This window comes from Sceloporus occidentalis, unplaced genomic scaffold, assembly GCF_023333645.1.
Source record: "Sceloporus occidentalis isolate IW3139 unplaced genomic scaffold, rSceOcc1.0.p SCAF_4, whole genome shotgun sequence".
Lineage (NCBI taxonomy): Eukaryota > Metazoa > Chordata > Lepidosauria > Squamata > Phrynosomatidae > Sceloporus > Sceloporus occidentalis.
The window spans coordinates 159,848,880-159,875,749 of NW_028316984.1; the positions used below are offsets into that span (position 1 = coordinate 159,848,880).

The 26,870-nt window shown below is 41.5% G+C and overlaps 1 protein-coding gene across 2 annotated transcripts in view; it reads left to right on the forward strand.

Moving 5' to 3' along the window:
- Positions 1 to 824: 824 nt before the first annotated feature.
- LOC149314914 (breast cancer metastasis-suppressor 1-like protein) overlaps positions 825 to 26,870 on the forward strand; it is a 40,320-nt gene continuing 14,274 nt past the window's right edge. For both annotated transcript variants that reach the window (XM_089522130.1, XM_089522131.1), the window contains exons 1-5: positions 825 to 1,002; positions 13,104 to 13,194; positions 16,544 to 16,671; positions 19,570 to 19,649; positions 21,631 to 21,727. In XM_089522130.1, the coding sequence (XP_089378256.1) occupies positions 867 to 1,002; positions 13,104 to 13,194; positions 16,544 to 16,671; positions 19,570 to 19,649; positions 21,631 to 21,727 (532 nt within the window). In that variant the 5' untranslated portion in view covers positions 825 to 866. The remainder of the gene's footprint in view (positions 1,003 to 13,103; positions 13,195 to 16,543; positions 16,672 to 19,569; positions 19,650 to 21,630; positions 21,728 to 26,870) is intronic.

Genomic DNA, 26,870 nt, shown 5'->3' on the forward strand with positions numbered 1-26,870 from the left:
GTCCAAGCCTGCTTTCCTTACAATATGTTCGGTACCAGAATTTGGAAACCACTTGAAGGCACACAACAACAACAACATAAAGGCCCAGTCATTCCAGGCTGCTGTTAAACGAATGCAAGCTTATCTTTTGTGCCATTCTTTTTGGTTGTTCTGGGTGTTTTATATAATAATAATAATAATGATAATAATATAGTAATATAATTTATTTATAGAAGGATCGAGGGGCAAAACAACCAATAAAATATCACAATGGCATTAATTAAACATAATTCTCCAGCCCCCACTTAAAACAAAGCAAAACATCATAATGTACTTAGTGTTTGAATTAGCTCTTTTTATCGTTTTAACATTATACTTTGTGAACCACTGAACTTCAGTGAGGAAAGGCGAGGCGGCTCCTCCTTCACTGTTCTTCCAGCCCTGAAAGGCTTCTCCAACTCCTCCTGACAAAACACAGCCACTTTTAAACAAGCCCCTCATTCAAGGGAGCCTTTCAGCGCATGCGTCGCCTTCCCTCCCTTTATCCCAATGGTCCCCAAACTGTCCCCTTTAAGAGCTGTTGGACTTCAGCTCCCACAATCCCATACCATTGGCCAACATGGCTGAGGCTTCTGGGAGCTGAAGTCCAAAATCCCTTAAAGGGGGCAGTTGGGGGACCGCTGCTTCATCCTCTCCCTTTCCCCCGCCTCACACTCTAGACTACAGCTCCCAGGATGCTCCGCGGCGCGAAGAAGCCCCGCCCCGCGCGTCGTTCGGGGTTCGCGTCCCTCCCCCCGGGGCGCCGCCGACCAATGAGCGAGCGCCGTGGCCGTGGCGGCGGGTTAGGTTGCGGCGGGGGTTTCGTGGAGGGGCTGGGCTGCGGCGCGATGCCGGTCCACTCGCGGGAGAAGAAGGAGAGCAACCACGACGAGATGGAGGTGGACTACGGGGAAAACGAGGGCAGCAGCTCCGAGGAGGAGGAGTCCGAGAGCTCCTCCGTCTCCGAGGAGGGAGACAGCTCCGGTGAGAGGCGGGAAAAGGGTCCACGCGAGACCGCGGGTGCGTGGGGGGATTGAGCAGCACCAGCCGCCTCCCTGCTGCCTGCCTTCTTCTCCCGAGACGCCTGGAGCCCCGCTTTCCCCTTCTCCCTCGTCACGAGTGGGTCACGTCACGCGTGGGGGGCTTTCCTCCTCAAGCCCTGTCCTGGGAGTCCTAACACTGAGGGGCTTTTCTTCTCCTCAGAGCTGGAAGGCTTCCTTTCACTTCCCCAGAAGCCCTTTCCACCCAATTCACACAAACACACACTCCACGCGTGGGTTTCTCAGGGTACTCTGTCTGTAAGCACAGCCCTGGGGGAAGATGTGGTTTTGAAACTGGGAAAGAGTTAGCGCTCTTTCCTCCTCCTCACCGTCCAAACTTTCCTTCAAGGCTGCAATCATAAAATCCTAGAGTTGGAAGAGACCGCAAGGGCCATCCAGTCCACCCCCTTTATTCTGCCATGCAGGAACTCTCAGTCAAAGCATCCCTGACAGATGGCCGTCCAGCCTCTGCTTAAAGACTTCCAGGGAAGGAGACTCCAAGGGAGTTTGTTCCACTGTCGAATAGCCCTTACTGTCAGGAAGTTCCTCCTAATGTTCAGGTGGAATCTCTTTTCCTGTAGCTTGCATCCATTGTTCGGGGTCCTGTTCTCTGGAGCAGCAGAAAACAAGCTTGCTCCCTTCTCAATGTGACATCCCTTCAAGTATTTAAACAGGGCTATCATATCACTTCTTAACCTTCTCTTCTCCAGGCTAAACATCCCCAGCTCCCTAAGTCGTTCCTCATAGGGCATGGTTTCCAGACCCTTCACCATTTTAGTTGCCCTCCTCTGGACACGCTCCAGTTTCTCAATGTCCTTTCTGAATTGTGGTGCCCAGAACTGGACACAATATTCCAGGTGGGGCCTGACCAGAGCAGAATACAGTCGCACTATTACTTCCATTGATCTAGACACTATACTTCAGTTGATGCAGCCTAAAATCGCATTGGCCTTTTTAGCTGCCGCATCGCACTATTGACTCATGTTCAACCTGGGGTCCATTTGGATTCCTAGATACCTTTCACCTGTAGTCTCCTTAAGCCAAGTGTCCGCCATCCTATATCTGTGCCATACACTGGACTTGTGCCTTGCACTCTACCTCTGCACCAGGTTTGGAAACCTATCACTGTATAATGTAAAATCAAAGGCTTTCATGGCCGGCATCCATGACCACTTTAATGGCAGGTGTTGTGTGGCATCATGTGGAATCGTTTTGTGTAATTACGTGATTTCCCCCCAAAGAGCCATCCCTGACATCTTTTGCTGTCAATGTTACAGTGCTAATAGTTTTTTGTGGGTTTTTCAGGCTATGTGACCTTGTTCTAGAAGATCTTATTCCTGACATTTCGCCGGCATCTGTGGCTGGCATCTTTGGAGAACGCTGGCACGGAAGAGAGTTGGGTATGTATATGTACTGTGTGACTCTAGGTTGGAAGGAGTGATTTCTATGTTAATCTGTGTCTTGTTCTGTTTTTTAATGGCATGGCCTCAGGGTGGGAGGATATGCAAGGAGGAGTTGTGTCTGCTTAATTAGTGGTCCATTATCTGCTAGGAAAAGCCCTGATCCAAATAAAAATTCAAATAAAAACCACCCAGGATTTGGCTGCCAGTGCTGAAAAACACCAAAATCAAGACCCAACAAATGCAAATGAAAACCACCCAGAGTGAGGGGGTTTCTCAGCAGACAATGATCCCTAATTAAAGAGACAATAATCCTCCTTGCATATCCTCCCACCCTCAGGCTTGGCCATTGAACAACAGAACAATATACAGATTAACATGTAAACTACTCCTCCCAACCTAGAGTCACACAGCATATATATACCCCACTCACTTCCATGCCAGCATTCTCTGAAGATGCCAGCCACAGATGCCAGCGAAATGTCAGGAATAAACTCTCGACGCAGTATTCGAACACAAATCAAAGAACATGAGAGACACTGCAGACTGAGTTAGTCAGAAAAATCAGCAGTAGCAGAACACGTTACAAGCCATGCTGGGAATAAAATACTATTTGAAAACACTGAAATTCTGGACCATGCCAACAACTATCAGGTCAGAATGCACAGGGAAGCCATTCAAATCCAGAAACACCTAGACAACTTCAGCAGGAAAGTAAAGTAAACCAAGGCACTTGATAGATGGGCCCTATGGGGCACCGTCGTCACATTCGAGGGGCGGCGCTTTCAGACGCCCCTCGCATGTGACGAGGGCGTCAAAATGGCGGCGCCCTGTACATATGGACACCGCCATTTTGACGTGATGGACGCCTAGTGTCCGCACGTCTCGGTGCCTTTATGATGCCACAAGTGTGCCATTGGTGCCTTGCGGCGTCACAACGGCACCACAAAAAGAACCTGCTTTTTGCGGGTCCTTTTTGCTGCGTGAGGGAGCCGCGTGGTTTGTCTGCTGAGGCTCCCTCACGCAGCAAACTAGGGCGGCGGCAGACTGCCCTTTTGGGTGGTCTGTATCCTGCCCTAGTTTGCCTACCAGTCCTGAAAAACACCAAAAGCAAGACCCAGCAAGTGCAAATGAAAACACCCAGGGTCAGGGGGCATTTAACCACTGTGCCACCAAAGCCCCACACTCAAACAATTACACCAATATCAAAATCACTCCACTGGCTGCCAGTTATTACTTTTAAAGGCCTAAATGGTTTGTTTCCAGGTTATCTGCAGGATCATCTCCTCCCATAATATCCACCTTACACACTCAGGTCCTCTGGCGGACGTTTGCTCTTGTCAGCCAGGACAAGGTTGTCAAATGTCAGCCAGAGTACTTTTTCTTCAGCCACCCCTAGACTGTGGAATAACCTGTCAGAAGAGTTTTGACAGCTCAATGCTCTGAATTTAAACCAGCATTAAGGCCAATCCCTTCTGGCAGGCTTTTTAAATATAATAAATATTAAATGTGGTTTGCTTTAATATGTATACATCTTATTTGTCTATTTAAATTCATGTGTGTTTTAACTGATGTTTGTTGTTCGTTGTTGTCCCCCACTTGATCCGTAGGGAGAGGTGGATAAGAAATACAGTGAGTCCTCGGTATCCATGGACCTGCCATCTGTGGGTTCAAGCATCCACAGATGACAAGCCCACATTAGAATAGAATATACTTTATTACTGTCAAAGACCAGAATGAAAGAAACAAACAAACAAACAAACAAAAATAACAACATTGAAACAGTAAGGTTAAAAATAATGTATTAATAATAATACGTTAGTATTAAATTAAAAAGCAATACAGTAAAACCATACATTCTTAGGGTTGGTTACAGGAGGATAAAATCTGCCCACTGAGAAGATAAAACAGATTAAGTCAACAATAAAATGAATTAAAATAAGAATAAGGAACAACTTCTGTTGATAGGATTAAGGTAACCCAGGCATAATATGCTCTGCTAACTTAGAATTAATTTTGCTTTTTCTGCAAGTAATTGCAGATGCACAAAATTGTGCCACTTTACAAGTTACAGTGCGCCCACATCATACGCGGAAGCACCATATGCGGCTTTCAGCATATGCTGAAAGCCGCTAGGGAGTCCGTGGAAGCACATGGGGCGACATGTCCCATTAAGAATAATGGGGTGTGTGCCCGTGGTGCGTGCGCGCCGCCGCACCACCATGCCACCGCACCATGCACGAGCCCCATTATTTTCAATGAGGCTCGAGCATATGCATTTTTTTTACTCGGGGGGGGGGCTGGAACGGATCCCCCCGCGTAAAAAAAGGCGCACTGTATTTGTGAGTTACAGTCGGACAAAAGATATTTTAACTACAAAAATTTTAGATCGCCCCTGTTTATTAAGAAAGATTGGGGTGATTAGGTCTTTATGGGCTTCACTGTAAAAAGGACAATGAAATAGTACATAATTGACCATTTCAATTGTCCCCAATGGTGGCGGGTGCACATAGCTGCGCTGCTATTAAGACAGCCCTCATTGTCCTGTGGTAGTGTGTGCATGCAGCCATGCCACCATTAAATTCCATTGGCCCCAATGACAGCTTGGCCAATGCACGTGCCGCCACAGGACAGTGATGGCTGTCCCTAATGGTGGCTGTATGCACATGCTGCCATTGGGGGCAACGCGGGCTTGAGCATCTGCAGATTTTGGTATCCACACACGAGTCCAGAATGGATCCACCACTGATACCAAGGGCCAACTGTAAATATTATTATTATTGTTCAGCCTGTTGGGGGTGCCTCACATCCATTGACACATGGATGTGTGGGTAGAATTCAGAGACACAGCCCTGTTAGTCAGGAATAGCAGTGTGCAAATAGGTCTTTAAGATTAAAAGCTCAAAGATGCTACATGATCACTTTGCATAGAAGGATATGTGGGCAGGCAGGATAGCAGAGGTTTAAAGGGACTTGTTCCTTGTGGATTATTATTATTATTATTATTATTATTAGTTTTATTTATACCCCGCCTTTCCACAGGAGCGTGATCAAGGCGGCTTACAACAGAATCTCAGAATACAAAGCAAACAATGCACAGGAAAAAACAGTACACAATACCATACAATGCCAACAATGTAAAATTACAGTACATAATACAATGCATAAAAAACAATATAATACAATGCATAAAAAACAATATAATACAATGCAGAAAAACAATCCCCTGACAATAAAACCTGCACCCCCCCCTCTCAAATTCCCTCCCTCCAAAAAGGCCACAACGGCGGCGCCAGGCAATTGTCCTTGGCGCTCCTCCCCGATGGTATAGGGGTAAAGGAGAGTCCCTTGGGCCGCAGCCCAGATGGAAGCGGGCGAGCGGGTGGCGTCATCTCCGGGGAGGCCGGCGAGCCGGCTTATGAGGGGCCGCTCTCACCTGGCCCCTCCCCTTTCAAAAACACTGCCGCGGCGGCAACAAAGAGTCCTCACCGGGCTGCTGCCAGGTGGAAAAAGGCAGCGGCGTCCTCCGGGGCAGCAGGGAGTCCCTTGGGCCGCAGCCCAGATGGAAGCGGGCGGGTGGGCGGCGTCATCTCCGGGGAGGCCAGCGAGCCGGCTTATGAGGGGCCGCTCTCACCTGGCCCCTCCCCTTTCTGCATGGCTGTTCTAGGGTGGGTGGGTGGGTGGAGGGGACACAACTAATGTCTGGGTAGAGGGAAGTTATAGTACTAGTCTGTTCTGCTTTGGTCAGGCCTCACCTGGAATACTGTGTCCAGTTCTGGGCACCTCAATTCAATAAGGATGTGGACAAGCTGGAGCATGTCCACAGGAGGGTGTCCAAAATGGTGAAAGATCTGGTAAGATCTCTATGAGAAGTGGCTTAAGGAACTGGACTTGTTTAGCCTGGAAAAGTGAGTTAAGGCACAACATCTTGTTGTTGTTGTTGTTGTTAACTGCCTCCAAGTCGACCCCGATTGATGGTGATCCTGTGGATTAGGCATTTCCAATATCCCCCATCATCCATTACTCTGCTTAGATCCTGCAAATTCAGCTTTGCTGATTGGGAGCCAATGTTTCTCCAGATTCTGTTCTAACAGTAGCCTCTTCTCCTAAGTACAGGTGTGTCATCAGGACTATCAAATGTAGTGGCATTCCCATGTCCTTGAGAGTGACATGATAGCCATATTTAAATATTTGAAGGAATGTCATGTTGGGGATGGAGCAAGCTTGTTTTCTGCTGCTTCAGAGAACAGAACAAGGAGCAATGGATGCACGCTACAGGAAAAGAGATTCCATCTTTAGGAAGAATGTCCTGATGGTAAGAGTTGTTTCACAGTGAAATACGTTCCCTCAGAGTGTGGGTGAGTCTCCTTTTTTGGAGGTTTTTAAATAGAGGTTGGATGGCCATCTGTTGGGAGTGCTTTGATTGTGTGAATTCCAGGGGGCTGGACTGGATAGTGCTTGTATTATCTTCCAACTCTAGGATTCTATGATTCCTCTTGAACTTGTTAGATTATTTTTCAGATCCTTTCATAGAGTGGTGGGATATAAATAAATAAATAAAATAATAATAATTATTATTATTCTTAGAGTGAACGTTTTGTAGTTTTGTTTCTCCATTCCCATCCCTGTGCAAGCTTTTTCCTCTTACTTCAGAAGCAGGGATTGAACGTTATAATACACCTTATATTTTCTCTCATAGGGCTAGTCTACACGTTAAGTGTATTTTGTGAATTGCTGTGGATTTTCTCACACTTGCATCGACAGTAAATGGTCTTCAGTTTCCTGCACAAATTCACATCTATTCGCATCTGTTCACCCTCCCTCTGCCAAAAATATACAATCATCAGAATCCCTGCAAAGAAGATCATAGAATCATAGAGTTGGAAGAGACCGCAAGGGCCATCCATTCCAACCCCCTGCCATGCAGGAAATCCAGATCAAAGCATCCCCGACAGATGGCCATCCAGCCTCCGTTTGAAGACCTCCAAGGAGGGAGACTCCACCACACTCCAAGGAAGTGTGTTCCACTGTCGAATAGCCCTTACTGTCAGGAAGTTCCTCCTAATGTTGAGGTGGAATCTCTTTTCCTGCAGCTTGGATCCATTGTTCCTGGTCCTATTCTCTGGAGCAGCAGAAAACAAGCTTGCTCCCTCCTCAATATGACATCCCTTCAAATATTTAAACACGGCTATCATATCACCTCTTAACCTTCTTTTCTCCAGGCTAAACATACCTAGCTCCCTAAGACATTCCTCATAGGGCTTGGTTTCTAGACCCTTCACCATTTTAGTCGCCCTCCTTTGGACACGCTCCAGTTTCTCAATGTCCTTTTTGAATTGTGGCGCCCAGAACTGGACACAATATTCCAGGTGGGGCCTGACCAGAGCAGAATATAGTGGCACTTTTACTTCCCTTGATCTAGACACTATGGCCTGTTACAGACAGGCCAAAATAAAGCTGCCTCGAGTCACTTTGGAAGTATGGTATTTCAATGATGCATGAGTCCTAAGAGTCCAAAAGCCACACCAAAGCTGCACTCCAGTCCTTAGGTCTGGAGCGTGGCTTTGGTGCAGCTTTTGGACTCTTAGGATACATGCATCATTGAAATACCATACCTCCAAAGTGACTTGAGGCAGCTTTATTTTGGCCTGTCTGTAACAGGCCTATACTTCTATTGATGCAGCCTAAAATCGCATTAGCCTTGTTAGCTGCCGCATGGCACTGTTGACTCATGTTCAACTTGTGGTCTACTTGGACTCCTAGATCCTTTTCACATGTTGTCTCCTTAAGCCAGGTGTCCTCCATCCTATATCTGTGCATTTCATTTTTTCGCCCTAAGTGCAGTACTTTACATTTCTCCCTGTTGAAGTTCATTTTGTTAGCTGTGGCCCAGCTTTCTAGTCCATTCAGGTCATTTTGAATTTTGATCCTGTCCTCTGGAGTATTAGCTATTCCTCCTAATTTGGTGTCATCTGCAAATTTGATAAGTATTCCCCCAATTATTTTCCTCCAAGTCATTGATAAAGATGTTGAACAGTACTTGGCCTAGGACAGAGCCCTGTGGGACTCCATTGGTCACTTCTCTCCAGGATGAAATGGTGCCATTGTTGAGCACCCTTTGGGTTTGGTCGGTCAACCAATTACAAATCCTCGTAACAGTTGCCTTGTCTAGCCCACATTTTACAAGCTTGTTTGCAAGAATGTCGTGGGGAACCCTGTCAAAGGCCTTACTGAAATCAAGATATACTATATCCACAGCATTCCCTGTGAATGACCACACATGCAATAATGCACATTTCTGCAGATTTCCAGTGAAGCCCTTTTCAGTGAAGCCCTTTTCAGTGGGGTAATTTTCCGTACTTGCCATGTGAAAAATCTGAACTCCTGCGTATTACCTGTCACTAGATTGCATTCTACTCAACTGAAAGGAGGAGTCTTTTAATCGTGACAAAACCCATAGTTCCTTGCAGGACTTTAGCCAAACCCATTATTGTGAAGTCGAAGGTTTTAATGGCTGGCATCCCTACTTTTTTGTGGGGTTTTTGGGCCATGAGGCTGTGTTCTAGAAGTTTATTCCTGATATTCGGCCTCTGAGGGAGAGAGAAGGCTGGCCCAGTACCATCAGGGGCCAGCCTGAAGACAGAGGCTCCTCCCTCCCTAACTGTCATCTTTTGGCCTCTGAGGGAGAGAGAAGGCTGGCCCAGTACCATCAGAGGCCAGAAGAAGAGCCCTCCCTCCGGTCCATCTGCCTTGGTCCAGGCCTCAGAGGGAGAGAAGAATGCTGGACCTGATTCCCTCCCCCCTCACCATTCCCTTTATTTTATTGTATACTGTATGGTGTTTGTTTTTAATGCATTGTATGTGTAATTGTAACTTGTGTAAACCGCCCTGATCTGAGGAAGGTGCGGTATATAAATAAAAACTTTATTATTTATTTATTTATTATTATTATGTTTTGCCAGCAGCTGTGGCTGGCATCTTGCTGGCTAAACTTCAGGAATAAACTCTTCTAGAATACATCCTCATAGCCTGAAAAACCCACAACAAACCTATTGTTATTTGCAGTACTTTTCTTCCTTTTCTCTCCCAGCCCCCAATATGTGTTAGCATTTGCTCAGTATGCATATATGCCACACACATGCATATCTCCTTTTGAAAAATAACAACAGACCACATTACTGCACTACCTTTTATAGTGCTGTTATTCCATGTTTACTGCTCTGGCTGCCTGCTGTTGTATTCTGAGGCTTGTAATTCAGTGAGGCCTAAGAGCTCTCTAGCTGAGAATTCTAAATGCCTCTCCCTCAACTACAAATCCCAGAATGCAACAGGAGGCAGCCAAAGCAGTTAAAGTGGAATAGCAGCACTATAAGAGTGGAACGCAGTAAGCTAGAAAATTTCTCTGTCTGCATCCTGTGATCTCCTTTCACTTACTCCCGAGTAAATAAGCAACATGTCTCAGTCATTCAGAACAAAATGTTTGCTTCACAACAGAAGCTGCATTTTTGCAATGAAGTAGTTATCTAGGGTAACAGCTTAAAATCTGCATTTGTTCCTCTATTCTGGCCAGGGGATGAGGCCATAGTATCATAATATGGCTGATAGCCACCCCCCCTTCTTTCATTAACTTGTTTACTAACTGTTAAAAAAGTCACCCAGTCTGTGCATTCCATATATCACCTTGGTGTTCTAGACGATAAATAGTGTTGTGAACCATAAGTATGACGCCTTGGTATCCTGAACCAGATGCTGGAGTGAAATGATGACAAAGAGTCTGCTTACCAAAAATACAATGGATTTACTAGAAACATTAACAAACTGGCTGGTCCAATAGGGGGCCATGGGGAGACGGGATACAGGGTCTGTGTAACGGGGGTGGGGGTGGGGTGGGGGTGGCGTGATCATGCTATGCCTGTGTGTCTTTAGGTGCATGGATATGCAGGTCAGTCAGTCAAGTCGTGTGATTGAGCAGCTATGTGTGGGGTATCCAGTGGGCTGGCAGCTAGGTAGCATGGGGGCTGATTGGCACATGCCAGTGGAGCATCCATGCAATCCTGTGTATGTATTTGGAATAGAATTGAAAAAATAATAATGGTGCATCGTGGAGCAGTGAATGCTCCATTTGGCAGGTCATTCCTCACAGCAGGGGGGAGGATGTTGTGTAGACTGTGTATCAGCTGTCAGCCATTGTGGGAGCCAGTAGTGTGGTCAGTGGGTTCTCCCCACCTTTGGGAAACTCCAGGAGTAAGCCAGCTTTCCCTTTTCACCTGCTTCTGACCTCTGTCCATATTGACCAGTCCTAACTCCCTCTTATCCCTATGTCCAGAGCATGACTTGGGTTAAATCCCAGAGCATGACTTGGGTTAAATCCCAGACCATGACTTGGGTACTTCCTTTTTATTATTCTTACTAACCTTCTTGTCCCTTCTTCAACCTCAAGGATGAATATTGTGTTACTTGCTAGGAGTGATGGGAGCTGCAGCTTTACAATATCTAAACAGCAGTACTCTTTACCTCCTCCAGCTCTACTATCCACCTACTGTTTTGAAATATACACACACTGGAATTGTGCATCACTTCATTTTTATTTTTAATTCACTGTGGTAATATTAATTAGAGAATAAGGTAACATGTTAAAGTATCATTGCTTATATTTTGGATCTGGATAAGAGTTGGGATTAGGGAGTGATGGGATGACCCTCCCATTTGTTCTTGGTTGGCTTGCTTTTTTTGTAACTTGCCTTTGCAGCAGAATTTGATATTTGATGTGTGAGAGAGAGGCTAATGGAAATAAGCTATTAACCATTCATAGAATCATAGAGTTGGAAGAGATCACAAGGGCCATCCAGTCCAAATTGCAAATTATTTGTAACCGGAGAGGAATTACTGGTTTAAGATGATGTCAGAGTGTGATGCAAGTTAATAAAATAATTTATTTTATTTGTTAAGATTTGGGTGAAAAATAAATTGTTTTGTCCTCTCTGAAATTTAAATAAACCCTAATAATTATTTGCATATTTAGTAAAGTATTTTCCTGCCCAGTAGTCATTAGTTATTTTAAACAATTATGTTAAAAGTTGACATTTTTACTTGTTAAATGACAGCTTTATTAGCCGGATGAGTAATGATTAATGTTTCATGTTGTTTTAAAATATTATTTTTCAGCATACGTGGGCAGGTGCTAGCCACTTTTGGGCTCTTAGCAATTTTAGCAATGCTAACATCATATAGCATTAGCATTAATCCACAAATCTCTAAGCTCTGACCTAGATATATTACCATATTTAAAGTATATCTAGATTTGTTGTTCATAGGCCTGGGCACCAATTCTTTTAAGAGCATAACAACTTTCCTGAGGATCCTCGACCTCTTTAGACCAGTTGGTACATGTGGAATTCTGCGAGTCTGTCACAAAATGGCTGCCAAGGTTGTCATGATGAGTCACAAATATTCATTGACATATATACCACTAGTCAAATGCAATGTGCATCTCTCTCTCTCTCTCTCTCTCTCTCTCTCTCTAATCATGCTATTTTGATGTGCAGTGCAGAGTATTTGTAACATTCCACCCTCTGTTCAAAGTCTCCTAAGCCAGTCTAGATAGTATGCCTTTGCTAGGATTGTGCTTCTCTTGTCCAGGAACTCTAGAAAGCGTTTCTGTTGATGGCATTTCCAGCCCAGTGCTACAAACAGGTCACACACACTAAGTAAATATTTACATATCAGAATTATGCTGCTTTAAAGTGTTGAACACTAAAATATTTAATTGAATTATCTTCTAGTTTGTGTCTTGTTTCTAAGCAGGCTTTTTTACACAGCACATGGGGTTGTGTCCTAGGACAGTGAACCTTTTAGGGACTGAGTGCCCAAACACAAAGTGTTACCTGGAGCTGGGGGTGGAACCTCCAGGGGGGGTGGGACTTCTAGGGGCTGGGACTTCCATGCTCTGGGATCAGGACGTCTGCCTTCCAGGGGCAGAACTTCTAGGGTGGGACTTCCCCGGAGACAGCTAAAGGCCTGGGAAGGTGGGGGGGAGAGGAGGAAGAGGCCCTGCCTTCCCGTCTCTCCGTGTGCCCTCCAAAATAGCTTTGCGTGCCAGAGATGGCACGTGTGCCATAGGTTCAGCACCACGGTACTAGGATCCTGGTCCTAGGTTTTATAAAGTAAATTATTTAGTAGCAAATTGTTATACAGAACTTTCAGTGTTCATACAACCATTTAGTATGTGTTCTTTTTCAGAAAAAACATTAATATTAAAAGAGAGATTTAAAATTGTCTTGATATGAATTTATTTACCAAGGCCAATACCTTATCTAATATTAACAACATGGCTCCTTTTAGACTATACTTTAAAATATTAAAATATTTTGTTGTGAGATGAAGTGCAAAACTTGAGCAAATGCAAGTTGAGCTCCTTTCCAAGATGAATTATATAAAAGAAGTCAACCTTTGATTTTGATTTCATGTGCTAGATCTGTTTTTCAACAGTTTAAGAAGGCTGTCAGAGATTACTTCTTGCAGCCTCATCATTCAGAACGTTAGCTGTCTTAATTTGATCAGTGTGGCCATAAATTCTGCAAAATAGGTTTAAAGAGAGAAACCAGTTCTTCTGATGTATTCTTACAAAGCCTGATTCTCTTCTCAGAAATGGATGATGAGGACTGCGAAAGAAGAAGAATGGAGTGTTTAGATGAGATGTCCAATCTTGAAAAACAATTTACAGATCTTAAAGACCAGTAAGTAAGATAGTGACTTAGCATTTTCTTTGCATTCCATTCTATTTGTAATTCTGGCTTATTATTGCATTGTATATGAAATGGGTGGGCAACTGTCAGGGCTATGGGGCAATATGAAACCCCAAAGGGGCCTTGGAGTGCCAACCCCCCCCCCCCCGCCCCGCATTCTTTCCAATGTTTTTTGCTCAAAGATACTCCCAGAACCCTTAGCAGGTGTTGGACGCAGTTTCACCTTGTTCTGGGCCATTTTAGGGCTGGGAAAAGTCTTTTATCCAACAGGATGTGTGTCTAAAATAGCACAGCGGGAGGTCAGAAAGGTGAAGAAAGTGCCCCATAAACTTTCTAGAAGATGTTGGGTGTATTTGGGGGCATTTTGTCCCCAAAACATTGGTCCATGGGGGCCAGTTCAACATATAGCCCATAGTTTTCCCCATTTGTTCTGTAAAACAAGAGTGTGTATGGCAGATTGGAATCTACCAGCAGATCTCTGGATCTGCAAATGTAAAATTGGAAATGTTTCTGACTTCCTGCTGTTTAAGAATATCTACAACATGAAGGCTCCTCCCCAAATATAAGTCATATATTCTGGTTTATGGAACATTGAAAACTTGGAGAAAAACCATAAAATTGATCATATGGTAAAGAACTGCAAGGTTTGTTCTGGAGCAATACAAACAAATTCTTGGGCTAAACATGTTCCCAGAAGCACCCTGCTTCTTAATTCTCAGAGTATAACTGCTTCTCCTTTTGCTGTTGTTTCACGCGTATCTCTGCTTGATGCACCTTAAAATTTCAATTTAAAAAAAATTAATTGGAAGCTAATTAAAACTGACTTATACAATTGAACTGTACAGTTTGTGCCTGTTTACTCAGCCATAAGTTCTGCTGCGCTCAGTGAGACTTTCTGCAAAGTTGTTATGTATAGGATTGCAGCCTTAATATTGTCTGCACTGACTGCCAATCAATATCTTTCAAGGGTTTCACACAGGAGTCTTTCTTGGTCCTGCTTGGCAATACTGCATGTCAAGTCTGGGAGGTTTTGCATGCAAAGCACCTTTGAACTGTAGCACTTTGCAAACTACAGTTGTGTTCAACCAGAACTAAAACTCCGTGGAAGCAGTGGGTTGATCCAGATTAGGGGTATGCAACCAAGCAGGCAGAAGGGAGTTTTCATGCTCATTGCCCCCATGACACCTCCCTCAGCTAAAATGGTCTACAGATAATTGTGTTCCCTGTTTAATAGACTGAAGTATAGTTCTAGGGAATCTCTGGAAATCAGGTGGACAACCATCTATGAGCAGAGCCCTTTCAGCAGAAGACCATTCCTGGTTTCAGCTCTATGTCTGAATAGTTTGGTACATATGTTTATACCCATGCTGTAGGGCTGTGGGAATGTCTACAGACATTCTCAATTGCTACCTTACACAAGCCATGTAGTATAACTGTGGGAGTTTTCAAGTCTCACCAATTGTGGGATTTTCCACTTGGGCAAACCTACCAGTGGCACCAGTTGTGAGAGTTCCTCTCAGGCAATCACACCACTGTGGTCAAATGTGGCTTGTCTACCCTTTAACCCATCAAATATGATGACTTCCATAGTGTTCAGTACAATTATCAAGAGTGAGGACTTTCCTTATCTCTACTTCTGCCACCAGTGGCAATGACTTCCTCCTGTCCCCCTTGTGTGAGACCATCTAAATTCCCTCAAGATACCTATGAAGGTTATACCACCCCTCTATATTGAATGCTGCCACTACAGACATGTTGTCTGAATCCATGATCTCTGATAGATAGTGTTTCTGGAAACCAAATGTGTATAAAACAAAAACAACTTTTTATTTACAGAAGTTAAACATAACACAGCAGATTATACTTTCCTCTCCCCCAACAGCTTCTTACCTTATGGTTTAATATATAATCAATAAACCAAACAACATTTTCCAACACCAGTCTATGACATTACAATGATCACATGAAAATATCTCAGATAATTCTGTTGTAGGCTTAAATTCACAATCTGCCTTATGCTTCAAAAAGGATTCTGCTCTTAGAAGATGCATATAATCTAATTTCCAGGTGTTGCCCAGGTGTTGCAAAGTGGCAAATGATACCTTCCTAACTTTGCAAGTCCAGGTGTAAATATCCATAAGCAGGCAAGTTAGATTGAGTCTTAACGCAGAAAATCTCACAAATGCATCTTCCTACCTGAAAGAACAAAAATAAATAAATAAATACAAAACAAACAAACAACCCCCCCCCCCCCCAAAAAAAAACCCAAGAAAATAAATGAATGAAACTTCCATTCCCACTGATGACACTTGATGATGTCTGCTGCCTGAGACCAACTGCTAAGCCTCAAGTAACTGGCTGGCATCTTATCAGTTTGTAAATTCTTACATATGCAGTTGTACTTCCCTAGCTGAGTCCATATTCAGCTGAAGGTAGAATTATCCATATGGTGCCATTGCACATCATTGTGCATTGTTGCACACGGAGTATTGATTGCATGTTGGTACATCGTTGCATCTTTAACAAGATGGTCTAGCAGAATCAAAGAGAGTCAACAAACATCATATTGTGGTTTGAGGGTTGAACTAGGGCTCCAAGAGACCAAGGCTCAAATCCCCACTCAGCCATAAAAATCCACTAGGTCTCTTGGGCAAGTCACACTGTCTCAGTCTCAGAGGTGGGCAATGGCAAACTCCTTCTGAACAAACCTTGGTGAGGTTTACCTAAGGGTCACCATAAGATTGAAATGACTTGAAGGCACATGATATACAGCATAACCAAGGTACAGCTCCATGAATATAAAGTTGCACTTTGACTCATTGATGCAGTAGTTCAGCCATAGGCTTAGATTTAGACTTTGTTTGTTTGTGGCAGGAGCATCTTCTCAATAGAATTCTGCTCAAAGGATGCTCTTGCTAGTTGGAAGCTATTTATATAGCATTCCTGAGCTATTTATGCTCTCTTAGAGTTGGGTTTTGTTTTGTTTTGTTTTGAGAGGGTCAAGTCACTACAGTAAAAAGGATGACTCACCACCACATCTCATTCTACCAGGACAATCCCTCTGCTGGATCAAATGCCATTCTCAGGGAGAAGGAGCTTTTCCAGCTATCCTTGTGTTAAATCTGGATCCAACCAAAATGATGTGTAAATGGGCATAGCTTATGGTACAGCACAGTCTGTTTTTAACTATGGTTAATTTCTACTGTCTCGACAGGCTTAATGATTTGCTGAGTTATGGCCAGTGGCAACTGGGGAAAGGGGTTCTTAGAAATGTTAATATACACTGTTCTCTGCGTGTTTTTAATATAATGCACTCCATCTTCATCTTCATTATGTTAAGACTTTACAAGGAGAGATTAAGCCAAGTGGATGCAAAACTGCAGGAGGTCATTGCGGGAAAGGCACCAGAGTACTTGGAACCACTGGCAGCTCTGCAAGAAAACATGCAAATCCGAACAAAAGTGGCAGGTAAGTGCATGAAGTGGTTGTTGTTGACTCAATTAGGTGCATCCTGCAGGGCCTGGGTAGAAGTGAAATGCTAACAAAAACATTTAAATCTGTTCATTTTAAACTCTCAAATGCTTCTTTTCATAACTTCTAGTAAGCTTTTTGGTAGGGTAGAGATGGAGGTCTATACCAGGATGCAGGCTTGTTCTGTGTCCTAGAGACGTAAGGACACATGTTGTATATGTTTTCAGTTGTTCTTATGGCTTCACTGCCCAAAGAGCCATTTCCGATGGACTCTACCTTGCATAATAAACTAATTTGTTAAACTCAGAATGAATGTTAGTTTACCATTTTTCACCTCCCACCAACCTCTCCTTGTCTGTTGGCTTTGACATCTGGCTTCTGCTGTCTTAGGCCAGGATTCTGTTGATTACGTCAGCACCATCTTGAAGGGTGCATAGTGGTGGGTAGGATGGCAATTAAAACCACCTCAGTCACAAAGGGAAGGTGCCTTGCAGGCAGCTGGCAGGACAGTTTCTTTTCCTGATAGAAATAGCTTTTTCTGCTGTCCTCTCCCTTGCCTTGCCTTATGGTGCTACAGTGATGGGCTGCTGCATATACTGTCTCTCCTGCACCACCACCATCGCCACAGGCGTAGTTACACTAGCTAATACAGTTATGATCTTAGTTTCCAGTTGTGTCCAAAGGTACTGTGTCCAAAGCACTGTGGCTTTGTATGTGCATTCACTGAATACAATCTTAAATAAGCATTCAACCAAAGTTTAAAATCATTGTGGAGCCCCAGTCTTGGGGAAAAGGCAGGGTATAAATCAAGTGATGGTTGTTGAACATGAATATACAGTTTCCTGGTTCACGTGGAATGGGCAACTGTGGATTAAGAAGGGCAGGGTTGAAGTATTGATGGGAGAAGCACAAAGGTCCAATCCTCTCATTTCCAGCAGCATAACCTATGGCATTTTAAACTTGCCTAGCTTTGTCAACTCTTATGTGACATTAATTATCCACGGTCTTAAGGGAGAGGGGGATTCTTTCCTTGTCCCTACATGCTGTTTCATACTTGCCTTCTGTCCAAGTACTAATCAGTCCTGACCCTGCTTAGCTTCCAAAATCAGATGGTATTGGATCAGGGTAAGTGTGGTAGACTCATACCAGAGTGAAGTAATAGTTTCATAACTGGATTTATAAGAGCTTAGTAGAGTCACATAAAATAAATACATATTTTATGAAGCCACATTTATGTTTCTCATCAGCCATAGACATATAAAGCAGACTTTCTCTGTAGTTCTCACTGAAGCTAGAAACACAGTTTTTGATTTGTAGTCTCCTCAGATTGTGTATCAAATGTCTATTGTGCTGTGGATACACATTTTAAAAAGCAGTTCTGGAGCTGAGGGAGAACCTTCAAATGGTAAACTGTTTATAAACATTGCTAAATGTTGTGGTTTCAGCCACAGCTGAAGATATAGAGATATCTTCAGTATCTTGCACATGTGCACCTAGGATTTTTACTGATTTCCTAGCTAGTATCTTCTCATGCTGCATTGGAGGTTTTCTCTGAAGCATGCTTGAGTTTGGGTTTTTAGAAGGGGCATGTGTAGCTTGTGAGATAACTTGAGGGGCTCTTTTGAAAGAGTTAGCTTTGGGGACCAGCAGTGCATAGGGATATCATTGAACAAATCTCTACAGCTCATACATTATTAAATGGTTTATTATCCCAAATATTAATACAAAATACACATAAATGCTTTATTATGCCAAATCTAAGGATTCCAAAAATAAGGATTCTGTGGACAGTCAAAAAGACCAACAAATGGGTCCTGGAGCAGATCAAGCAAGAAATCTCCTTAGAAGCCAAGATGACAAAACTAAAGTTGTCGTACTTTGGACACATCATCAGAAGACATGAATCATTGGAAAAAAACAGTAATTCTAGAAAAGGTAGAGGGAAGTAGAAAGAGAGAAAGGCTGCATGCAAGATGAATAGACTCTATTAAAGAGATCATGAGTTTGCATGAGTTGAGCAGAGGAGGACAGAGGGTCTCGGAGATGTCTCATCAGCAGGGTCGCCATGGGTTGAGATCGACTCGAGGGTAGTTAACACCAACAATGCCAAATATAAATATAAAAAAAACATCCCTGAAGATGAGTCTTCTTCTAGGGAAAATAGTTTTTTGCTAGCACTAGGCTTAATCTGTTTCCCCTTAGCATCCAGCCAGCTGTGAAATACCGTTTTGCTATAGCACTACTGAAAACTGTGTTGATATTAATTTAAATAAGTGTGGTGTAGTGATTTGAGCATTGGACTATGATTCTGGTTCAATTCCTTGCTCAGCCATGGAAACCCACTGGGTGCTTTTGGGTGAATCACACACTAGAAGATCCTGTTATAGGTTTGCCTTATACAGAAATGACTTGAAGGAACACAGCAACAACAATGCTGTCATATCAGTAATAACTGCAAGCATTCTTTGTGGGTAAGATTCATTAAGGAGTATAACTGGGGTGGGCAACTGTGGCCTTTCAGGTATTGTTGGGCTGCAACTTCCATAATCCTTATGCTGGGCCTAGAGCTGATAGGAATTGCAGTTTAGAGCATTTGGAGGACCACAATTTCCCGCCTTTGCTCTATAGATTTCTGCACATTGCTTGAGTAAATACAGGATGCTTTAAAACCTGTGGAGATTTTTTCTATAGGGTTAGAATTTTACTTGTCCAGGCATTAGACATATTAATATAGGAATGAGACTTCTTTCTACATCAGATGTTTGCCTTTTGAATCTGTTCAGAGTTTAATATGCTGTAGCTTATGGAGTGAGAAATGCATTGCCAGGTTCACTGAGGTCTGTGGTCCTATTTTTGTCTCTTAAAAAATTTAAACAAAAAATTATTTGTTTGTAGGTATCTACAGAGAGCTCTGTTTAGAGTCTGTGAAAAACAAATATGAATGTGAAATTCAAGCCTCCCGCCAACACTGTGAGGTACTGTTTTTATCCTGATCTGGTTTCATTTGTCTGTAATTGTTGGGGCTAATGTATGAGGAAATATATGAAATCAAACTGGGGAGCTGACAAATATTTTTGAACATAGATGTGGTTATGATCCATAAAAACTGTAGAGCAGTGCTTTCACTATTGGTGTGCCTTGAAAGATATGCTGGAAACCTGTTTAATCAGCTTAATGGGATCTTTGTTTACAATTGAAAACTAAGCATCGTATTTTTGTACTGAGTTTTACACTGGGAAGGCAGATGAACTAAATAGCTCCAGCTAATTTTTGTATGAGAGCCAACATTGGTTTGAGAGTTGGACTATAACTCTGGAGACGAGGGTTCGATTCCCCACTTGGCTATTGAATCCTATTGGGTAACTTTGGGCAAGTCACACACTCTCAGGCCCCAAAACACTATCATAGGTTAGCCTTAGGGTTGCCGCAAGTAAGAAATGACATGAAGGCGCAAAAAGCCAAAACAACTTCTTTACGTTTAGAGTGGTGGTAGGACAGGTGACTGATGTGTTTCAGTTCTGTAATCCCTCCTGAATCATATTTTTGCTGTATCCTTTGTATAGACTTTCAGTTTCAAGATGTAATTGTTTGATCTTGAAATACTTGACTTACTAGGTGTACACTAAGCTACTCGGAGGAGCCAGGAAGAACTGAATACAAAAGTTTCACAAAGCCCTGAAAATCAAAAAGTATTGATTCAAAACAAGGTTTTGTTGCTATGTGCCTTCGAGTCATTTCTGACTTAAGGCAACCCTATCATGGTATTTTCTTGGCAAGATTTGTTCAGAGGAGGTTTACTATTACCTTCCCCTGAGGCTGAGACCATGTGACTTGCTCAATGTCACCCAGTGGGTTTCATGACTGACCTGGGAACCGAACCTTGGTCTCTAACACAGTTATATAATTCCCAACTCCCATGGTGCATACTGATAGTTATTGTAATACAGTCAGCTCTCCTTTTCCCCAAGCTTGCCACCTGCAGATTGGAGCATCTGTAGATGGCCCCACCTCATTCCCCCCAGTGGTGGTGCATGCTTTTAGATGCATTTTAACTGAATACGTGTGTTTTAACTGTTCAATTATTCAATTCATTAACATGTTTTTATAATGTTTAAGTGAGTTGTATTGCTATGAATTTTAAATTGTTAAAACTGACTTTATTATAAGCCAGCCAGAAATCTTAGGATAGAGGGTGGGCTGTAAATATTTTAATTAATAAATAATAGCCCACAGTAGTAGCTCACCGTAATAAAATAGCACTGTTCCTTGCCTGGCATTAAGAGAAAAGAAGCCAAGAAGGAACCTATTTGCATGCTTGGGAAAACTCAGAAAATTGCAAGGGTACAATCCCCCCCCCCCAAGTTAAAAATCCCAAGGACTGAGTATGCTGTATGTCATTCAGAAAGTAAAACCAGGTATTCTGGGAGTAAAATCTCCATCATTAAAAAATACTTATCCTATCTAAAAATCTGTGAGCATCATACATTAAAATCAATTTAAACAATTTGAGAGGGCTGGGTATTTTGGTTACATTCATCTCGTATACGTCTCTTATTTACTCACCATGAGGGTTCTTTTTCTCATGTATCAGTCTACAACGTGTGCTTTGCAGATTCAAAACAATTTGTAGAAAGACTCCTCTCTTTGCCTTGTAACGCATCCCTCTTGCAGTGTTACATACCCACTTGAATCTTCTGCAAAAAGATGTGCCCCCTGTTTGTATATTTTGCATCTGCTTCATGTAACGGAAGTGATGACCTTTCTTCATAGTATCAGATGCCAGCATTTCCACATTGCTGCTTGTGCTCTGACCTATAATGAAAGAATCTATCTTGTACATAAGGCCTTTGTTTAGGAAGCTGCTTGCACAGATCTTGAGTGTCCAATCCAGAAGAAGATGTAGTGCATGCTTTCAGCTGGCTTATGTTTGACTACATTGTTAACTTTGCCTTTCAGAGTGAAAAGCTCTTGTTGTATGACACTGTTCAGAGTGAGCTGGAAGAGAAAATCAGACGGCTTGAAGAAGACCGACATAGCATTGACATTACCTCAGGTAACTAAGTGCTTGTGGAGGGTGAATGCATAGAAGAATGTCCAGATCAATAAATTGCCAGATGCAACCCTGTCATCTCAGGATGCAGAACAATCCCTCTCCCCACACACTTTCAGGTTTGTCCTTGGAATACAGTATCTCCCTGAGGCAGATGGTCAGCCGTCTCATTTTTGTTGACAATTAGATCTTGGGTTTGCCACTCCTATCTTTTAGTAACTCTACTGAAATGTACAAATCTCATTTGAAACTGGCAAAGCATAAAGTTCTGCTAACATGCTTATGCTGCGATCAAAGGCATAGAGAGTGTGTTGAGAGGAGGACAGCTTAGAAGCTGTGGAAGGTGCTGGGGTGGGGCTTGCACCATTTGGCAGATATTTCACAGGTACTGGATATGTAACATTGGAAAAATTATTTACACTGTCATAAGCCCCAGGTGTACCAACTTTGCAGGCAAAAAATCAAATCTCAGTTCACCTTGTTTTATGACTATGGGAGGGAGCTGCTTATTTTTTTAATAGGGTAGCAGTTCATTCCTTAAGCACTGCTGGTAACAGCCAGAGCCCTTCTCCATCTACCATTAGAAGGGCCTTTTTTTTTTAAAGTAGTAAAAAGCGGCCGCCTTCCAGGTGTGTTTGTTAAAACCCACCACCACTTTGAAGAGTCATAATGAGAATAGATTTAAACTCATCTCTGTTTTCTATTGGTTGATGCTATAAATAACTTGAACTAATTATAGGCAGCAAATAATGAATTACATTAGTTCATGGAATCATAAAACTAGGGAATTGGAAGGGACTCCGGAGGGCATTTAGTCCAACCTGTTGTTCATGTGAGAATTTCACACTTGAATAATTCCTGAGAAATAATAATAATAATAAATATAATAAATTTTATTTATATTTCCCACCTCTCCCTTTGGATCAAGGTGGGATTACAACAAATAATTCAACAATACAAAATGCAAATACAATGTTATCTAAAAATACAAACAATAAAACGGTCAGCAATATTGCTACCAATCATTAAAATATCTAATCGTCGTCTGTTCCCATACTATTGAGTCGGAAGCGGGGGTGTTCTTTAGGATCAATTATAGCAGATCAAATGGATAGGCCCGCCGGAAGAGATCTGTCTTAAGTGCCTTCTTAAAGGCTTCCAGTATAGTAATAAGGCGGATCTCTTCCGGCAAGTTGTTCCATAGTTCAGGGCTGCGGCTGTGAGAGCTTTATGGGAAGTTGTAACTAATCTGGTTTTCATGTATTCCAGTAGTTTCTTCCCTGATATTCTAACATAGCCAGGGATATATTCAAGTTTTTCTCTTCCAAGTCTCAAGTTTCTCCCTTCAGGTCTTAAGTGGAGCCTCAAGTATGGCAGTCAACTTTCACAGAAAAAAGGTGGTGGTGGTGTATGTAGTTTCAATAACTAGAAAATAGAGATGCACACAAAGCTAGGTTAAAAAATATCAAAGGCAATTTCTCATGATTTCATTTTATAAAAATGATTTCTGTTCAAGAATCTGTCCCCATTACACGTTAGAGGAGACTTCTAAAGCTTTTCCTAGGAGCAGCAGTCAACACTTGTCCCTATAGCATAGGGTGCATTTCTTAGAGGAGAACAGCAAATGCATTAGGCAGTAGCCTTGAGATGGAAAGATCCTTCTAAAACTTTTCAAAAGCTTTGGAAGGCTCCCCCAATATACAGTTGGAAGCACATATGGCTTTGTTAGATAGTCAGAGAGAAATACTGAATTAAGATTTATCTCTGGTAAAACAACCAGCATGGACTGGAACATATCAAATTATTCGATGATCCCTCACTGATAACCTGCATTCTTGCATAGAATATGAATCATTGATAGTCCAGAATTCCAGTTAGAAACAGCTGGTTGGCTGTGCAAGATGGTGGTGGTGATGATAGTGATAATGATGGAAAATGGTTAAATCTTCTGACATTAGGATGAGCAAAGGAAATACAATATGGATATTAACCTTTTGCCAGTTTCTGGGGAAATTTGCTGTGCCAACATAGAAAATTAGACCATATTATAAAAGCAAAATTTGAGTTAAATTAAACTGATTTCAAATTCTGCCAACTGTAGTTCTAGACAAACACTTCAGTAAGGTGCCATTTGAAATCAGCCTGTGTATCCATGGCCAGTGTTAGATGCTATATTGTCTACTACTTTTATAGCAACCCAAGACAAGTGATTTTTGAAACCTTTCGAAGTGGGAATTCTATTTTAGAAGTGATTCAGTTTCTTTTGAGAAAATACCAACAGCAGTGTAAGAGACAAAGTGACAATTTTTGCTGTGGCTGCAAAGATATTAGAAAGAGTTAGATAAAAGTTGCCATAAATTGTCTTCAAGATTTATCAAAAGGTACTTTCAAAGCTATATGTCATACTTTTGCAATGGGACATGGAGGAGGAATTAATAAAGGATTACTAAGTGGGTCCAAAATATTGGAGATGTAATTGAACTGGAAAAATGGGGAAAAGTTTGGAAAAAAAAATAAAATAAAATATACCTCAAGTTAAAGTATTCAAGAAAACTTATACAAAATGCACTATTGGTGGTACCTCACTCCAGAAAAATTAATCTAAAATGTATAAGAAATTATACGGTAAATGTTGGAAGTGTAAGATAGAAACAAGTACTTTCTATCATACTTGATGAATGCGCTTGAAAGCAAAAAAATGGCTTCAAATCATCAAATGATAGAGAAAATATTTTTAAAATAAAGTTTCAAATGAATCCCAAATTGCACTTTTTAAGAATAACAGAACAGAAAATTTTAAAACAAAATGGAAAAATAATATTTTACATGTCACCACTAGGACCTTATGTGCCCACGTATGGAAAAATAGAGAAATTCCAACAGTTCAGTGGTTAATCAAATTGATAGATATGGCCAAAATGGATAAAATAATATGCCTGCTGAAATTGGGAAAGTACAAATAAATATATACAAGATTGGGAACAAATAATTAAATATCTTTTTTTTTAAAATTTTAAATTTTTATTATTAAAAACATACTAAGATACAATAATACAATATCATACAATAATACCAACTCAAACATACAACTTAATTACAATTGTTTACAATTTTTCTTTATCGATTAATACAGATTGTTTCAGATTTATATTCTCCCATAATTTCATACCAAACCATCCTACCTCCCCACTCTTTATCTTTCTTTCATCCTCTCCTTGTTACTTCCTTCTTAAGTTCACTTCTCTTTTTCTTTCTGTATCTTCTATCCTATTCTACTTTCCTTATCTTCCTTCTATTATATTTAACTACCTACTCGAACCTTCCACACTTACATACCCCTTCAACTACTTCTTACTACCCTTACCTTCTCTTCCTATACTTCAGTCCTCCTTTATTCTACTTCCCAGTCATACTTTCCTCTCATCCTGACAATACACACATATATTGACTTCCTCCTATCTTCTTTACCTGTCTTCTTCATGATTCTTGACTTTCTGTAGATGTACCTAGTTAGTGGATCCCAAATCCCTTTAGTATTAAAATTTCACCAATTGCAGATATTCCTTAATGCTAGCCGAGTCTGGATCTCTTATTTGAGTGATATTACTGCTATCTCTCCCCAATTTAATTCTAAAAACTTGATTACCTTCTCCCATTCATCCTCTCTCTGCTTTTTACCAATATTATTGAGTGTCTGTGTCAATCTGTCCATCATAATAGCGTCATACAATTTTAATATCCAGTCTTCTATCACCGGGCAATTTGCATTCTTCCATTTCTGGGCAAAGGTTATTCTAGCTAATGTGATTAAATAGTATAGGATTTTCCTTTCACTGCCCTTCACCTTATCGTCCACGATGCCTAACAACATTGTTTCCGGTATCAGTTGTATTTTTCCCCCCATTATGAGATCAATTTGATTACTTATTGATTTCCAAAATTTCTTGGCCTCCTTGCACCCCCACCAACAGTGATAGAAAGTTCCTATTTCCTTTTTACATTTCCAGCATAAATTATTATTAACTTTATATATTTTTGCCATTTTAGCTGGAGTTATATACCAATGATAAAGCATTTTGTAGTAGTTCTCTCTTAAGTTCTGTGACGCTGTGAATTCGTAATTGTTTTTCCAAGAGATCTCCCATTGTTGTAGAGATATTGGGTGGCCTATCTCTTTTGCCCATTTAATCATGCTCTCTTTCACTGTTTCTTGTTCTAGCTCGTAAGATAGTAAAATTTTATAAATTTTCCCAATTAGTTTCAGGTTGTCTTCCAGCAAGAGTTTTCCTAATTCTGAGTTCCCTTGCGTTATTACTACTTTGTGTTCTTTAAGGTCCTCTTTGTATCTTGAAACAATTTGACTATATGCAAACCAATTGATTCTCCAACCCTCTTTGTTCAGTTGTTCCCTTGATTTCAAGAATATTTCATCTCCTTTTTTCTCCAAAACATCCCTATATCTAAACCACTTGCAGTCTATCACCATTTCCTTTCTATAAAATGCCTCTTGGGGTGAAACCCAGCCCTCAATATTTTGAAAAGCTCTTAATTTATATTTGTTCCATATTTTAATAAGGGAATTTCTGATACAATGTGTTTTGAAAGATTTGTTTGATTTGTCTTTCCCATAGATTAGATAGGCATGCCAACCATAGTTATTACCATCCCCTTCAATTTCTAGAAGATTAGGATTTTCCAACAGTATCCATTCTCTAAGCCACAAAAGTCCACAGGCTTCAAAATATAGTTTAAAATTTGGTAAGCCTAATCCTCCTTTGTTTTTCAGATCTTGCAAGTTTTTGTACTTGATTCTGGGTTTCCTAACCTTCCAAATAAATTGCGTCAGATCCTTATCCCATTCCTTAAATGGTTTGTCGGATGTAATAATAGGGAGCATTTGAAACAGGAATAAAATTCTAGGTAATACCATCATTTTTATACTGGCAATTCTTCCTGTAATTGATAAATTTAGTTTGTTCCATTTGAGTAAATCTTGCTTTATTTTGGCCCAAACTTTTTTATGATTGATTTCAAATAAACTGTTTAATTTATTTGAAATCTGAAGACCTAAATATTTCACTTTCTTCTCAATTTTAATGCCTGATTTATCTTCCAGTTGCCTCTGTTCTCTCTCACTCATATTCTT